At 38.8% G+C, this 18,509-nt stretch overlaps 1 protein-coding gene across 4 annotated transcripts in view; it reads right to left on the bottom strand.

The window, feature by feature from the left end:
• Positions 1-18,509, bottom strand: part of DNAJB6 (DnaJ heat shock protein family (Hsp40) member B6) — a 53,582-nt gene that overhangs the window by 24,460 nt on the left and 10,613 nt on the right. For all 4 annotated transcript variants that reach the window (XM_017728910.1, XM_017728912.1, XM_008629656.2 and 1 more), the window contains exons 5-7: positions 12,941-13,072; positions 11,953-12,097; positions 10,397-10,467 (exon numbers count right to left, since the gene is read on the bottom strand). In XM_017728910.1, coding sequence (XP_017584399.1) covers positions 10,397-10,467; positions 11,953-12,097; positions 12,941-13,072 — 348 coding nt within the window. The remainder of the gene's footprint in view (positions 1-10,396; positions 10,468-11,952; positions 12,098-12,940; positions 13,073-18,509) is intronic.

Raw genomic sequence — 18,509 nt, 5'->3', positions numbered from 1 at the left:
TAAGGAAAAAGTTGCTTAGTCAAGACTGAACAGTGGACTGGAAGCAGAATGGGAGCCAAAAGGGCAGTAACAATCACCTCCCAGGAGATGGAATCTGTTTGCAGAAGCCTTCAAAGCACAGAATTCAACTGAGAAGATAAATCAATAAATAAAACCATGCTGTTGTATCAGCAATAAATAGACACTGATGACAGTTCCGCTAGGACCTCAGAGTGTCCACCTCTAGCCCAGTTTCAACTGAAAATCTGGAGGACCTGTATTTTAAGGAAAGATTAGCCAGAATTGTCACGAAAATTGAAAACCCAAGAGGCTTTGACCTCTGTTAACAATCTATCATCTAACCTACATGAAAGCTGCACTCTAAGCTGATAACTTGGCTCTGTGCCACTTACAGGCCCAAACTCAACACCAGAGACACCGACAATTTGGGTAATTTTGCTACCACACCCAGAAAACACAACAGCGAGCTGAATCTAGAGGCCAGCTTGAACCAAGGGTTGGCTTTTGGTGTCAGGAGGAGCTGGGAGGCGCAAGGCAAAACTACCCCCTGCAAAGAGCTCTCATAAAAGAACTTTCCACTATTGGAAACTATTCTGTCCAGGGCAACAAGCACCTCCTCTGCAACAGAGCAGCACGGGCATGCACTTGGCTTCGTGATTTATTCCAAGAAAAGGGTTACCAGGGATGTAGTCATCATCTTCTATAAACATTTCGGGAGCAAAGCACACATGTGATCTCAGAGCAAGTGCTAGAGGAGAGGGAGGAGTGGGAACCACGTAAGAGTAATCAATTAATCTTATGTTCTCAATTTGGTTCATCAAGAAAAGCAGGGAGGTTTAAACACCTGTGTCTTCTCAGAAAAATGTTTTATTTCCCCGAGTTGAACTTCTTGTGTTTAGGAGTGATTACAAGAAGCATCTTCTCAATTAGTCACTGCATTAGAAAGCCACTTAAAAGTCACTTTCTGTTCTATGACACTTTTCAAGACAGAGTTATAGCTATTAATAAATTATTAACGGCTACAAAACTGCTATGAGAAGGCCTCAGGACAAATTACTCTACTTTCTTTTAGCCTTTAACTAAAAGGACCTTCTTCCAATTCTTTCAGGCTAATACTTTCAATATAGATCAAAAGTAGGGCAATAGCAATGTTTCAAAAGTACTTTTGAAATTAGACAACCCCCCCCCTTACAATAGATCCTGCAATTTATATACTCTATAGTAGTAACTGACATTGATCTATAACATCTCTATAATATGAATATGCATAGTAAAGTACACATCATTTTCTTTTTACTTAACAGTGGTAAAACCAATCATCTACTTGTCCTTTTCCACCTGCTTCTCAAAAGAAAACAGTGTTTTGTCTATGGATGCCTGGCAATGTCTCTGCCAGTGATGTAAGAGGGGACTTGAGTTGTACAGCAAACAAAACTGCATTTTCCGCCTCTCAAATAGGTTCCACACAGAATGCAACTCAAATCTTTGAAGGTCCTTAGAAAATATGGATAAAATTGACAGAATTGTTTTGCTTTGACAAGTTCCAGCTCTGGTACACTTAAAACTAGTTAGTTTTGAAGCAGTTTACTGCTAACGAAGAGTCGCCACATACAAGGTGTACACTGGCTACACACTTTGCAAACTACAGAAATATTTCTGTCCCAGCCTTCTTTTAGGCCAGAAAAGGGCAGAGCAGTACAGCATGTACACTTGTTTGCTTTTCCATTAACAAGATTCCTTGTGTCACTACAGCTGGCTCTGTCCATGCTGGTGACTGGCCTTACTGTTTTTATTACTTGCTCAGAAAGGAGACTGCACAAAGGCTATTTTCAGGGCTGAATACTTAGATCTCAAAAAATGGTTAATTTGACCATTGAAGACTAATGTTCTGGAGCTCCAGCACTCTTCAAGCAGGATACCCTTCCCAGACAATTTGGAAGGACCCTAAGAGATACCATGATTTTACCACACAACAGCTTACATTTCAGTTTTATTATAGTGTTTGTTGCTTGTATGACCCACAACTGATTATTTTTCTCTTAAAAATAAACCTAACAAACACAGTTCTGGGTATAAACAAAACCCAAAAAACCTGAGTGTTTTTCCACACACTTAAGCCCTGTAGGGCACTTCTCTGGCTATTCCCTGTAGAACTATTTATCTGACATAATGCAGTCTTAGGCATTCGGTACACTACCAAGGGGTGATTCCATTAACAAAAAGCCAGCTCTTTTCATCTTAAGTCACTTAAAATTCAAAATACATGTATTGCTATCCACATGAGGTTTAACACACACCAAAAATAACAAACTTTAGATGATTAAGACATTGTCCACATTCAACAAAATGAACAGTTCACTCCAGAATGTGAATCTTTGCTTTATCATTACACTGATTAACAAGAGACCTTCTAGTCTTCCCCTCAGGAGTTGGAATTAGGCTGCCTCAAGGTGTGCAGTCAGTAGTTGATGAGAAGACAGGACATACACAAGGGCTCACTGTAATGCAAATTCCAAATCTAATTCCCTGGCACAGTCATCATGAACCTTGCCCTGGTTCCTCCTCCTCCTCCTCCTCACTTAACATCCAATTCATTCATTACAATAAAGCAACTTACCTGAACAGATCCAGAATGTCTTGTCCCACATGAAGTCCACTCTTGGCACCTACACATCCCAAACTGGATGCTTTAGGGCAATAGTCATCAGGCTGCCCCAGATGGATGTGGTGTTGGCTCCTCTCTTCCCAGCTCCCCTGCTTCCTCGGCACCTCCCGAGAGGCAAAGCAGCCCCCACAACACAAAAGTATCCCCCAGTCTCAAAACCACAGTAAGGGAATATGACCTGTGCATTAATGTCAACACATCAGGAGGGAAGAAGCCAAGATACAGACCATGGAGGAAGGCCTGAAGGAACACTGCGCTCTATGGTGCATCTTGCTCTACACCCCAGGCTCCCAGAGCTTCCACTACTTCTCTGTAAAGCCCAAACACTCCCTTCTCACTAGGAGGTATTTTTCAGAAAGCTAATTTTTAAGACACTGAAAGCCACAGAAACTGCTCTTGGCAGCTTCTTCCAACAGTTAATCATCCATGTGTTAAAAATGTATGTTTATCTTCTCATTTTAATTTGTCTAGCCTGGTACAAATATTTATACTCTTCTTCCAAACAAGGTGACCTTTGATATGCACAGTTTTTTCAAACTGGTGTACACATTTTTTAGAATCAAAGTGGAACTTGGCACACCATCCTCAGGCTGTAGAAGCACCTCCCTTGCTTGTGCTGGAAGGGAAACAGCCTCCAGAGCAGCCCTGAGCCTGGGCAGCCAGGGAACAGGCAGGGTGAGGAAGAGACACAGACAAACACCCACCACTTCTGCATTCACTGTGATAACTCGTGATCATGTTTTCCTGATGAGGAAAGCAAAAGCCAAATGAGGAGAAAAAGTCCTTGAAATTTATGTCAACAGCACAAACCAAGCTGCATTGTTTTCCTGCTTCTTCCTTACTGGTTTCAAGGACCTTAAGATTTGCTGTTCTTCTCAGGACTAAACCATCCAATCCCAGAAAAGACAGAAGTAGCACTAGAAGTGTTTAATAAAAGAAACATTTTGGTGGTTGTCCTAACTCTCAAGGTGAATATCCCTGAGAAGAAAATCTTCCACCTCTTTTGCAGTTACTCAGGAGCTCAGTCAAAATCTGAGGGCAGGATGCTTGTGAACCCTACTCCTGCTTGCAGGCAATACCAGATACACACAAAACAGCTCTAAGTGAATTTCTAGCTATCTACTGCTCTCCTGGACACCCAGCTCCCACTTTGTGTAGAACAGATGAATAATGTCCTTTCATTATTGAAGTGCAGTACATTTGGTGATAAAGACCTGACCGTATTTCCATAGGCACCCAGCAGTAAGAAATGTATACACTGAGATTAGCAGAGTAATTCTCAGGGGTGTCTGAGTGACTAATTAACAGGAGATGGCCAATTAAGTCAAAGCACCAAAGTGCCTTCTGATGAGAGGCAGTGTTATTGCAGAAAGCCTGGCCAAACTCCTCAGAAGACAGAAGGCCTAGTCCTCTGACTCTGGCTAAGAAAAGCTGCAGGAAAGGCCAAGCCTTGGCCATATAAGTTTTCTCCATTTTCCTTCAGAAATACTTTCACAGAGAAGTTCAAAACAATTTTTTAAATATCCACAGTCTAGCTCCTGCTGGAAGGAGAATGACAGAGACTGATACTACAGAATGCTCTTTCACAAAAGCAAAGCACGGTACTTCTGTTGCAGAGTATGACAAATATCACAACAGGATGACAAATTCAGATTTCGTTTCTGTAGAGGGTAAAAGACAGCCTCCAACTTCATGTCTAGGAAAAAAACTTTGCCAGAGGTGGCTATGGTGACAGTTATGCAAATGTGTGATAAATGAGCAAGTTAATCTTACTCTATATATCCATTACAAAGATTTAACACAGACTTGACATGTATTTCTGGAGGGAAACCGAAAGATGGATGAGGCTGCCCAGCTTCTCTACCAGATGTCTCAAAGCCTCTGCAGCCTCATGACTTTTTTCATTATTGGGAGGTGAACTCCCCTCCTGCACCACAATTCAGTCAAGCTTGTGACTGCAACCAAGACAGAAGATTCCAGAACTACTGCTTTGCATTTTCAGCTGGTTTAGTAACACCTCCAAGCAACTCCATTACAGACACAGCCAAATAATTCTCTTTTCTGGCCATCAGGAATGTGTGTTCCACAACATGAATTCTACGATCAGTCACTCGGGCTGGATTCCTCTCCCATTCTAGTAACTCAAATAAATTTATAAATAAGAAACAATAACAGAAAAACTCAAATTTGACTTTTAACAGCCAAAAAAAGGAGGAACTGAAGCCTTCTCAATGCAACATGTAATCTGTTCTATCACATAACAGAGCAGCATCCTACTTGAGTTTTTACAAACTAGGTGTTACAATTTAATCTATCGAACATTCAGGTGTACGAAAGGATTCATCTTTATTTTCACTGCTGGTAAACTAGCATCTACAGGATTTTTTTTTTCTATTTTTATGAAATTCACTTGAAGTTGGTTGCATTGAAAAGAAGAGCTAGAAGAGCTCTCATTTGAGATTCAGAGGTAAAGATAAGCTATAGGCCAAAGCCAAGTTTTTAGAGTTATTACTAGAAGCCTCTAAAAATATATTTTCTTGACTGTCAGTTTTAAGTCAGGTTCAAAAACTACCTATTTTTAGTGAGTTTAAAATTAACTCAATATGCTGCAAAGTTAACTTTATTGTAAAAGCCAGAGAACTAAAGAGACAATTCTATTTTACAGTGTCCTTCTGGCAAAATGTTTTATTTATCTTCTCAATTAAACATACTTTAACCCCCACCACGACATTGGAAGCTGACATCATCTGAAAGTATCCAGAAGGTAATTAGCTGCCAGGCTATCAGTGCAATAATCTACCTCACCCCAGGACAGCCCAGCTTTCAGGCCTGGGTACTATCTCCTCCAAACTCCTGCATATCTTTCGGCCACAGCAGCATGACAAGAGCATAGAGTACTCATGTGGGGTTTTGATTAACTTTCTACCAGCTGTTGTAAGTGAGGTAACACCTAATGCAGTGCTGAGTCTGCCAGAATAGAGTTTTCAGAGAAGTTTCAATGTTCAATCAGCAGTCAACTTGCACAAGTTCAGGGTTACAGCTCTGATCATCACAGGATTTTAATTCTTTCATTTTTTTTAATCTCACAGCAGCATCTCAATCATGAGGCTTATTATTTTGTTGATGTATGACCTATATAGCAGAGTATAAACCAACCACCTTCAGCTCTAACCTTTCAGGAGTGCATTTCACTCAACAACCAACCCTAGCCAAGGTATTCTTTTCAAAACGAAGTAGGAAACCCACTAGAATTATAAATTCAAAGGTACAGTTTGTAACACTAACAATGTAAACATTCTTCATTCCAGCACTGTGGCAACATAAGGACCATTTCAGCATTTCAGGTGGAAGATAAGTTCTGTACCTACAACCTCTTGAAGACAAACAGTAACAAGAAAACCCAAACTGTCTGTGTTGAGTACTATGCAAACCAAGTCTATGGTCACAATTCAATCCTAAAGTAAACAAGCCCCGAGGGAGCAGACAGTGCAAACAAGCTTAAGTTAAAAAAGGAAAGTTTCAAAGTTTGGTTACTGACTGGCAGATTACTGATGTCCATATTGCCACTAGCCCATGAGAATACCATGACTTAAAAATAAGCCTAAATACCCAGACATCCAAAAATCACAACCCAAAGAGGCAGATTTTCCAAAAATACTAAGAAACACTTCCACAAAAAAGTTAACAAGTGTTCTAATACTAAGTACTGAGCACTTTTCGAAGGTTCTCTGACCACAAGCCTCAAAGAGCTGTAGCATTCATTCTGCAACACAACTATCTTCAGAAGCACTATCCTGTTACAGCCACAGATTAAACTCAGGCAAAGGAGGTATTAAGCTCACTTCTCAAACAGAACAGAAGCAGACTCAGGAACTCACATTTCCAAAATTAAAAAAATAAAATCTACCATTATCGCTGGACCATCCCACAGATGGTCTGAAACACAGCACAACTAAATACAAAAGACAAACTTCCAGTTACACCTAATGCCAAAACACTGAAGGACTCAAGGAAACAGGATAACCAACCACATAACACTGAGAAGAGACACAAAAGCCTTGGGCTTAGAGATGATGGGGTTTTAAATCTTTTACAATCTTGTTTTCAGCATTCTAACTCAGCTCATCAATTAATCACAAGCTGATACAGGAGCCACCTTACAAATGCTACATACACATTGTCTGCAGAGCAGCTTTGTCACCTACACCACAAACCAACCCCTCTCATTCTCAGCAGAGAAGGTATTGTGAGAAGTGAGAACTGCAGGAGTGCAGCCATTTTACAATGTGAAGCATTCTGACACAAAATCCCAAACTCCTTCAGTAAAGCTGAGTGGAAGGGGTGCCATGCAATCTATAGAGAAACCAGAGTTAGTGTGCTGCACTGGAATTACTGCCATGCACAAGGGACCAGAAAGAGGTTGCACCAGGAGAAAGCATTGCAAAGTTCTTTTATCCACCAATGAACTTTGAAGCAGAGCATGAAAGAGTAAATGGTAGCAGGTTCAAAAACTCCATCTCAGTTTTTCCAAACCACTGGGGAAGCTTAATTTAAATGGGATGGTGTCCCTAAACATTGAAAATTAATCCCTCATGTATGAAAAGATAGCACTTTTAATCCAACAGCACCTGGTTTTGAAAGTTGCCTCATCCCAGTGTACATTTGATGCCTAGCATTTGCTATCAATAATCTTTTCTGTTATTATTTTGTACTGTTTTGGCCAAAATTGAAGTTTAAGGAAACTTGCTGCCCTTGATGATCTATCACTTCTAGTGAACAGGTCACGTACATCCATGGAAATTATATATTAGAAAGGAACAACATAAAGTTTTTTTTTCAAAGCAACCTAACAAGTAGGTTTTCAGGAGAAAATAAATTCAGCAGAAGAAATTCTGAATGTAACATGGAATGTGAATTTATTTTGTGTTTTAAAAATGAAGGTGGATGCAAGAAGTTGCATCCCAAAAAAATGTTGGATGTGGTGTTATTTCAAAAAAACACACTGAACGAGATTGAGACTATTAGGTTTAGGTCAAGTAAATGATGACAGTGTTTTACATCTGGAACTGCCAATCCAATGATATAGATGGACTAAGACCACATATCCAGTTGAACCACCAGCCTATGGAAACACGGGTGTGTGGGTATCTCACTCCTGCAGGAATCTACTGCCAAATTCGGCCTTCTGCTGACTCCTTCCTTGTGTTTTGCCAGTTTCTCTTTCTACCAAGGAAGTGCAGCACTGCGATTTTAATGCTGCATTTTGGCCAACTCTGACAAGCAGCTTGAGGGACCTGAAGGCAGAACAGAAACTATCCAAAACACTGGATCTTGAGCACATTTAGTGTTAAAAAATTTCACTATAGAACCCTGGAGTGACTTGTTTGTGTGTAACACTGTGAGAAGGACCACACTTTTCTAGGTAAGAAGATAAGCATGCTGGTACAGATTTGCCACCTTAATTGTGTTCTTAACCTATGCAAGGTAATTGAAATGTTGAAAATGATGACCTGGAATAAAACTAGAAGGCGAAGTTTGGCATTTTAATATAAAACCTATGGGTATCCACAGGAAGGCATTCAAACTCAACTCCAGATTGTCCTAATTTTATTTGACTTGGTTAATCAATTTTAAAGCACTTTTTACAATTTACATAATTTAAAGGAGCACAGTGCATCCTATAAATATAAATAAACATTTTTAATAACTCAAGACATCACAACAAAGCCAAATTTTGAAATAAATTTCATGTTTAGTTATCTGCATCAAGAAGTAACATACATGGGGAGGGGGAAGAACAGCATTAACAAGAAAACACTGTTTAGTTCTAAACTAAGTTTGTGCTTCTACATCAAAAACACAACACTGAAGTGACAGGAACTCTGCAAAGAACTTGAAAAGGTACATAACTGTTTTAGTCCCAAAACCAAAGTATGTATTTATTTTTTCTTCTACATGTTATTTTTTTCAGTTCTATCAAATTAGCATTAATGGTAGAGGGACAAAAGTACAATATACTAACTTTACTGCAAATACAAATTCTGTTGTAGCAGTTTGTTAGCTTGGTTTGGCTTAAGTTGAAATGGTTTTCCTGCATTAAAAACAAGAGCATATCTTTTCAATGTATTTAATAATCAACACATTTGTTAGTACAAAGCAGATGGTGTTCAGCAAGAAGGCATTAGGTGATCATTCGAAAACACCATGCTTTTTTTTTTTTTTAAAACACTAAGCCACTCTGAAGAGTTTTGTGAAGGCCAGATGTTCAAAGCTGGTGCACAGATGAAAACTGCAGATCCATGATTTATGCATGGAACTAGCCAGACCCTGGCAGGTGTTAACATACACCATTAGTTAGTTACCTGCATGCTTTCTCTGTAACACACCAAAACCAACTCATCTTTTCCCTAAACTTTGAAAATCTGGTCTTAGCTACAAATGAACACTTTACTTCACTCCATTAATTTAGCAAAGGGCATTAATCCATCTTTCAATTTTTTCTTGAGGACTAAAAATAAGAGTAAGATATCATAATTCCTAATAATTTTGTCCAAATCTTCAAAGCAATTATTATTTGTTCTCAAAATAGCCAAAAAACCTCATAATTCTGAAAGTCTTTTTGTAATTATTAAATGTTAAATAAATAAATTTATTAAATGTATATTTATATTTACTACAGATTATTTTTTGAAGCAAATCTCAATCTCAGAATTTAAAACTTTAGGAAAATTTTAAAATAGAGTTGCTTCAGGCCTAGACCTAAAATAATTACATATTAGGGCAAAAGATGGAGTTAGAGCGTCAGCCTCTGAATGCTCCTTAAAAATAGGTACTTCAAATACCGGTTTAGAAATGAAATTAAAAATCATGTTTTCAGTCACACTGAAGAAAACATCTGCAAAGAAAAAAAGGCCCTCATCCTTAAGATCGAAGAAAAAGATGGTAAGGAGAAAAAAAAAAAAAAAGCACCGTTTTCCCAAGTTGCCCAAATCACACACAGACACAGGAAGGTTACAAATGCCATTCATGAAAGAATGCACCACAAACATCAGCATTTATTCATTTTGAATTTTTTTTTAGCAAATGACAAAAGACTCAGCTCACTGGCTTCACTTTTGTTTATCTTTTGCTTACATTACACATTTAAACATTTGTCAAAACTTACTAAAGTTGTCTGCATTCATGCACAACTAGAAAACATCCTTAATTTATTTAAACCAGAAATGCATTACCAGAAATGTATTAACATTGTTCACTACTAAACATTAAAAAAAAAAAAAAAGTTGAAATTATTAAAAAGGTTATCCTGGAACTGTTAACTTCACAGCAGACTTAAACTACTAATTGGCTCACATTTCAAACTGGAAAAAGCAAGATTCATGCTAGTGTTAGTGTACATCTCGCCCTAGCACTACTGAAGGATCATGGTTCACCTTGATCACAGATAAGAAAAGAAAAGTGCATACAGAAGTTTACAACAATTTTAAGGACAAAAAATGGTCCAATTGATGTGGTCCCAACAATTAACTCAAAAGTCTATGACAAATATGAGCTTCTGTGAGCTACTTATACTACTTAAGATTGAGTACGGATATACAGAAAGTTGAAATCATTTGAAATCTTCAAAAAATGTTCCTGTCAATCCTCAAATGGTGGCTGTTATAGCTTAAAATTTCTGTTAAATGCGTGCGTTGAATTACTTGTTATCCAAGCGTAGCAGCTGCTCCTTACCATTTATTGTTAGCGACCTTAACTGGCCATCTTCTTCAACTTCTACTCTCTCTTGTCCATTCTCAATAATCCTGCAGGATAAAAACACCATGAGCCATTTTAGAGCACTGCAGGCAGTTTTAAACACACACCAGACCTCGGCTTAGATAACGAACTGTAAGGGAGCACCACCTGCTTAATGCAACTGTACTTGGCAAGCTTTGGTATTTACCAGCGCCAGAGCTGTCACCAGTAACCATCTGCATTTCCCCACTGCTTACTCAGGAACATTGCCTTCTGGAAGCTGGAATCCTCCAGGATGTAGAGTTCACAGTTAACAGCTGTCACCTCATACATTGTCACAGTTGTGCTCACACTACACACTGTTATCTAGGCCTAAATGCCTTGACAGATCAACTGCACAATCTTGACATTGCATTTAGTCCCTACCCGTTTGTTAAACGTTTGATATTTTAGATCCAATCACAGTTTCTCATGATGTAAGGCACACGAGACAGTCTTTAATCCACTTTAAGTTTGATCAGAGCAAGTAATTTGTAGACCTACTATACACCAACTTTATGACCAGCATGTGTGTTACAAAATTCAAGTATCCCTGACTGAAAAGAGATTAAAGAGCTTTTGAGTTTTCAGATTATTCTGAAATCTGACCACACTAGCATGTGACATGATTTTTCTGAAATCTGACCACACCGGAGACTGTGTTTAAGTGGTCAAGATGATAGGAGCTCTCCAGTACAACAGGTCACAGAAGAACCTTACACTTACAAGTATGGGACACAAGTTAACAAAATAATTCATCCTCCCTTGCTTTTCCATAATTTTTTATTAAGTATTGAAATTACATTTAACTACTTGTTCAGTACCCCTATATTGATCATAATATTCCATGTAGGTTATTCTATAGCTAACTAAGACTCGGGTTTCCCAAATGCAATGATTGTAAGTATGAAATGGAGAGAGGGTACACTGTGTACAGGACTTGAAAATTCACTTTCCAAAAAACAGGCACATTTTTCTCCAAAGCAGGCTTCAGTTGCTTATTTCACTTAACAGACAGAAGAAAATTACTAGAAAGACTTCACTCAAACACTGCCTAGGAAAGCACACTAAGCAGACATTAGGTAAAATTCTTTCATTATGTCTGCAAAACTAAGAGTCTTCCCGATTCCCAGTTAAAAGCTTCACAATCAGTAGACACCAAGCACTTTCCTTCCAGAAGTTCAAGCTGACTGGGCCGACAGTAGTCAAGGACCATAATAAGAGGTGCAGAACTACACAGGAGGTTCTGATGCCTAAAAAAGCTTCAGCTACAGCACTAATTAACTCAATAATGCCAAGAAGAGACACAGAACCCAATAAAATACTTCAAAATGTGTTTAAGCATTCAGAGAAATCCAAGTAATATGATGAACACAACAACAAAAGTAAAAAAAATGTACCTACATATATCACTGTATGTATGTGTACAAAGATATAGTACATTTATATGCATGTAATTATAGGTACGTAAGTCTCTACATATAGTTTCATATAAATATATTTATATCACTTACCTCTTTGTAGTAATTTTTCTGCCATTAACTATTTTAGTTGAGGTTGATACTGATTTGAAGTTTCCCATCCCACTGCCACCAAATGACGTGGAGGAGAACGATGAAGTAAGGCCTCCATGTCCCAGTGAGCCAAACGAAGTAAAACCTATTGAAAAAGAAGGCATTTGACTAAAAATGTAATTCTGCATGACTGTGGAATCCACATTTATCATCCATTCAGACTACATCCTACCTTCAGGAAGCCCTCAGCTGGTTGCATCACACAGCATCAGTGACTAAATGGCACTGAACACCAGCGTGAGAATAAAACCATGGCTCCAGCCCCATCCATTTCTCACATATGGACCCACAGTTCAAGTTCCAAATGCACAACACTGCCCAAAAACCATTTGTCAACTCCTCCCCTGAAAAGGCATTCAAGCCTGTCAGCTGAACTCAACCTTTATCCATTCTCTGCACTCAGGGGAAAGCCAGCAACTGTAACGAATCTGATCACCAGCTTTAGTGCAGATGTTGGGATGCCCTGAGCTGGCAGACAGAACAAGTCCTGCATCAATAACATCCCAACCAATACCCAGAATCCCAGCACTCTGCCAGCAACTCCCAGCAGCCTCCAGGATACACATCAGCACTCAAACTGACTTAAGTAGCACCATGGAGTTAAGGCACATGTTTTTCAGGACCTGTAATAAAAGCCATCGCACTCCTAAAAGCAAACAGAACAAAAGAATTCTAAAGCTACAAAGAAACTGCAGCACCAAAATAAAGAAAACAAAGTTCTACTTCTTAGAGATCTGTTCACTTTATATGAACTTTCAGGTAGCCCAAATACTGTAACTATAGCTTTATTTACATTTACACCTTACAGAGAGCAGCTCAATTTAAAAAAATACAAACAGTCCCAGAATTTCCTGAATGGAGAAGCCATCTTATTATACTGCAGTCCTTTGTGAGCCAAAATTGCATTCTTAAATGTTGTGGTATTTACCTGTGTCAAATGGAGAAAAACCACTTCCAAAAGCAGGGAATCCACCAAAGGCAGAGAAGAATGATCCACCACCTCTGTTTCTGCTTCCCCTTGGACCCCGCCTGCCCCCGAAGAAGTCCTCAAAAGGGTCTTCTACAAAACAGAAGACAACATTTAAGAGGTCAATATTATTGAGTGATTCTGTATTTAATCATTAGGGATTCTTTATGTAAAAAAAACCAAAACAAAACAAAACATTTTTGTTACAGGTAAGATTTTTCCTTTGAAATATTTGAGGCTACTGAACTAAGACTCCTCCAAAGGTAATTCCTATGCTCCTTCTGGTCTAAATTCTGCTTGCTGCTGGACCTAAAATTAAAATTAATTTTATTCATAAAAAGTAGTTGATTTCCTTATTTTATCTGTTTAGCATTATAAACTAGTAAACCTAATGGAAAATATTGCATACAGGTACCTGAACTTTCTAGCTTATTTCTATTCAAGATTTATTGTGGATCACCATGATCTGAAAAGTAACTTCCAGATAGGTTGTATTAATTATTGAAATCTAAGAACAGCAGCCAGGGATTGATGACTCATAATCCTAAAGTGTTCCAAGTGTTTAATTTAGCACTTGCCACATTAGATACTCCAAACATGTATTCTGATGCACATTTAGCAGAAAAGTATGGAGCTTTACACACTGTCCCAAAGAGGCATTTGGTCTGTACCAAGCAGGAGGAAGAGGGCAAAAACAGAGAAAGGGGGTCATGGATAAAATGCTATTTCAAATTCAAGTTCCACTGTTGTGTCATTCAGAACAGCTATTGTTCCATTCCCACCAGGAAGACAATAGTCTCTTTCCAAAAAGAAAAGAGGGGTGGCGGGGGGACAATGGGCCATGGAGTACAACACCAGCACCTACACAAGCAATCTTTATTTACTAGAATTACCAGAAAAATGCTTTTTTCTAATTCGCTTGAGACAAAGAGTAACAGAAAACAATTGTAATCATAAAACATAATACCTTCATTAAAACCAGAAAAGTTTAGGAACTACAACTACTCTCTTCATCAATCACAACTCTCCCAGAATGAGTGTTGTAGAGTACACCAATGATTTTACCAAGTTTTGCAAACAGAAACTCAATATTGAAAGGTACCAGTCTGAAACACTGCTCAGAATAAGCTTTTAGTGAAAAATGCAGAACCTGGTGATAGCAGCAATAGAGGTAATAAAGCAAGGAGAGACTTGTGACTGCCTGACTGTTCAGAATTACAACTGACAAAGAGAAGGTCAGAAATGCAGTATTTGTTCCACCTCTGGTACCTCCACAAAAATCCAAGCTAATTTATGATCAATCACCAAGTTAATGCAATATGCATTCTGCACCATTAAGTAATCAATATGATAATAAAAAGATATAAGCTACCACCTGGTTTTTGTGCAATTACTTAAATGTGAAACGTCACAATGTATTTATGCTAAATGAGGGCAGCTGCTAAAAAATAACCCTACCCCTCTCCTAACCTCCATAGTTAGTGAGTAGACACAGGACCAAACTTTTATCTTACATACAATAGACAAGCAAGTGATAAGATTTTTTCTATCTCCCACACTTTTTGCTTTGCAGCTTCTTTTCTTTCCATGTAAAGGAGGTTTTCCGCAATATAAAGATGACCTATTAGTACCTTCATTGAAGTTAACCAACACTTGAGCATGGAAATACGGGAATTATTGTAATTTCCAAAACAAGCACTATGTCCATTTAAAAAAAGGCCAGTTTCGTCAGTCTAGCATATCAACCAGCAAGTACAACCACTGCAGTTAATTGTTTTGTAGTCCAATTTATTCTCACAGGAATGACTCAGAGGTTAGTTATGAAGGTCATTCACTCACGTGTACAAATGATCTATATTATATTACTCCCAGTGTTAAGCTTTCTATTTATAATCCAAATTTTCTTGTTACCTGGAGTTTGAATAAAAACAAAACAACCTATCATGTAAGCTTTGAGTTTTTAATCTCCCACAGCATATCAGCCTGTTCTGCAAGTCAATCTCTCCTCCCCAGCACAACAGCTGCAGAAACAAAGTTATTTAAGGGAAGATCATAGACTCCCCTAGAGATCCCTGATATCAACCCAGCTTCTCAGTGGATTATTGCCACACCAAAATCTAATAAAGACTTGCCATGCCTTATAAACCTGCACAGCAAAGGAAGAGGTCAACACTTGGTATCAGCACGTGTTCAAACGTCAGGTGATTGCTGTCAGCAGCCCTGGGGACAATCCTCCAGTGCTCTTCCTGTAATTCTCTCAAGTAAGACAAACCAACCACTCTTCCGCACTGCACTGCAGAATGCTCAGCAAGATGAATTATGCAGAGACAGAAAAAGGGGCAGGACTTTTCAGAGAAACTATTCCTTTAATATTTTGACAGCCAAGTACAGCAGGCAGAAGAAAAAAAAATACCAAAAAACATTGAGAGAAGGCTGCAGGAGGCTGCTGCACTATAATTTTTTGTATCTACCACCAAATACACATTAATATAGCAACCTCACAGCTATTCAGACCCTGTTTATGCTTTTACCCCCTAAATCAGGATGATTAATAGCACAACTCAGCAAAATAATAACATTTCAGCCCTGTAAGTCTATTTTAGCAGAATCCTTCCATCCCCAATAACCTTTTCACAAAGAAGGCCTTTTCCAAACAGTTAAAATGCAGGGTGTTGGGGTTTTTTTTAAATGATTCCTCTTATTATAGTCATTTTGGTATTTCCAGTCCATTTTTTACTGAATATGAGCAGCATATCAGATTAAGAAAACTAAGCAGCAAAAAGAAAAGAAAAAAAAATTCAAAAATGTGAATACAACTTCCAAGCTTCAGATAACCAAAATGCTAAACCAGTGATACTTAAGAGTATTAGTAAATACTGTTTGGAGATAAAACTCTGTATATTATAATCTAGGTATTACCAGAAGCTTATAGGAGGACAGAGTACTAGATTTAGTTTCAAGAAAAATGTTGCACTACACTCCTAATGCAGAATTTGCGGTGCTGTCAAAACAGCAGACGAGGAAAAACAAAAGGTGAGAAACATCAAGAAAGCCAGTGAGACAGACTTATCTATCAACAACAGCAGATGACATGAAACTTTTTGGAAAAAGGCAAACGCTTAAGCAAAGAACACATGTTCTTTGCCCATTACCAAAACACCAGACAAAATGAAGGTCTTCAGGACTCTTGCTGTTACTAGGTAGGAAGACTGAAGTTACAGAAGCCAAAAAGCCAATGTGGAGATTGGAACACAAAACCCCCAGCAATACAAAAGACTGTACACTAACAAACCTGTCTGAAAATAATTGCATTAGAGGTAATGTTTCCAAGAAAATTTACTTTCTTTAGAAAAATCTTTGCTAATTCAAATGCAACAGCTGTCTTTTTCCTCTGGGCAAAACATTAAACCTGCTCCCTGCAAACCATGGAATATTACCTTGCTTTTCTGTAGTCACAGGAAAAGAATTTCACCTCTAAACAGGTCAAATAACAACAACTACTGTAATAAATATCTCCCTGCAGTTCAAAATAAGGCAGGCCATGATCTCTTCACTCTGAGGAGTCCCCAGGTGCAACACAGAAACAGGATTTTCTCTCTTTCAGCTCATGGCAGAATACTACTTAAAAGATGTGATTGTTTTCCTTTCCTGCCTTGTGATCATGGAACCAAATAGCAAGTTGCACTAATTCACTGATCCAAAAGAACACTGAGTTGTTGCTTTCTGTTGCACCCATGAGCCAATCTGATTCAGCACTGGCAAGACTGGTGTTTCTGAAAAAAAATGGCCAGAAAAGCACCATACAACGGGGAAGGGGGAAAAGGAGGCAAACCCCACAATTTGAAGTGTACCATAATGCAGTTTAAATTAATGAAATTCATTATAGCAATCTAAGGCATTAGCTGAAATCACAATGCAAGATAATCTACAAGTGACACATTTCCTACGGCAGTCACTTCTACCCAGGCCCTTGTATCCTGGCCTTTGCTTGGGGAACTAGATCAGGAATTGATATGCGGAAAAGAGCATCTCCAGACAAAAGAAAGTTCAGCCACATCAATTCTTTGCTACAGTTTCCCATGTGGCCGTAAAAGCAACTGTGCTGGTTACAAGGCAGGCAGCAGCCAAAGTGCCCAAGAGTCAAAGGCAGCACAGGAAGATGCTTTCAGTCACAGAACAATGTTTTTGCTGACTGAGTGTTGAGCACGTTCCACAGCAATGCCATCATTCACCTCCAAAAATCAGAGGCGTTGAGATAAATGGTGAGCTGTCAGCAAATGCTCTGCCATGCACTGTCACAGTCAGAGATGTCGATAATCTTTTAGGGATAGTGTGCAACGGGAATTACCCTGTCCAAGCAGGATCACTGCTCAGGCCCCACTGGCTGGGACCACCTCCCCAACCAGTGACCCTTCTTTCCTTTATTCTCTGCCACCAGAGCCTCACTACTGCCTCTGCCAAAACAAGACACCTGAGCCGACTGCTCGCATTACGGATGCAGGAGGGTGGCACAGGAGGGCGGCACAGGGTAATGGAGAAAGGATAAAGGATGCTGTTCAGCCCCTGCAGAAGGGCAAGGCCACACCCAGTGGCATCCAGCATTGCTACAGTAAGCAAAGGCTGCCTGCCCCATCCTTTCTTTATATCAAAAGCATCCTGTAATGACTTTATACATCCTGCCAGAAGAGAGTCTCAAATGCAGGTCTGAAAAACGCGTTTATGCAAAGGGCTACAAATATGATACCTACAATACAACAGAATTCTTGGAGCAGCTGTTTTCTATCTTGTCTCCTATTTGAAAAAAAAAGCTTCAAAGATGCAAAATTGCAGTAAACACAACCTCATGCTACAGCTGGAGAGAACTCAGGCACTAAAAAACATACAGAACTGGATGGGCCACAGAAACCTGTAAGCACTTTTGCATGGAAATACTTTCTTCCTTACAAAATAAGCACAATGTTGATGCCCCTTACTCAGAGGAGACACCAAGAATGTTGTTGCAAGCACTGTTACTCCACCTGCCTAATGTTTCAGCACAGTCTTTGTAATTGCTCACTTTCATAAATTAGATGTCAAACAGATATTTGCCTCACTTATTTAATAAATTACCAGCAGAAGAAGCATTTGGAAGTCCTTCTAATGGTATACAGCAGAGATCTTGGGATTAATTATTTTCTAGAAAAGAAGACTTAAAATATCACCTTTGAACACCATCTATATGGTAATTACAAAGATGCTGGAATACAGTAATCAGCACTTCATATTTATTAAATGAATGCTCAAATGTTCAGGCACACCTCAAAAATGCACGTAACTTCCATTACCTCTGTATGACCTGCTCTCCTTAGGCTATGTTCAGCATTTGTCCTCTGACCAATTTAATCAGCTAGCTGTCCAAGAAAACCAAATCAAACCATTTTCTTGGGGGCTAATAACCTGAACTGGCTTGGGATTCTCAAGACAGACTTTGGTTAGTGTGCTATCAAACAGTTTCTCAATCTATCTAATGGGACATTAGACAAACATTAAA

The sequence above is a fragment of the Corvus brachyrhynchos genome, unplaced genomic scaffold (genome assembly GCF_000691975.1).
Source record: "Corvus brachyrhynchos isolate BGI_N302 unplaced genomic scaffold, ASM69197v1 scaffold52, whole genome shotgun sequence".
Lineage (NCBI taxonomy): Eukaryota > Metazoa > Chordata > Aves > Passeriformes > Corvidae > Corvus > Corvus brachyrhynchos.
The sequence above is the reverse complement of the archived record's forward strand: the minus strand, read 5'-3'. Positions and strand labels throughout refer to the sequence as shown.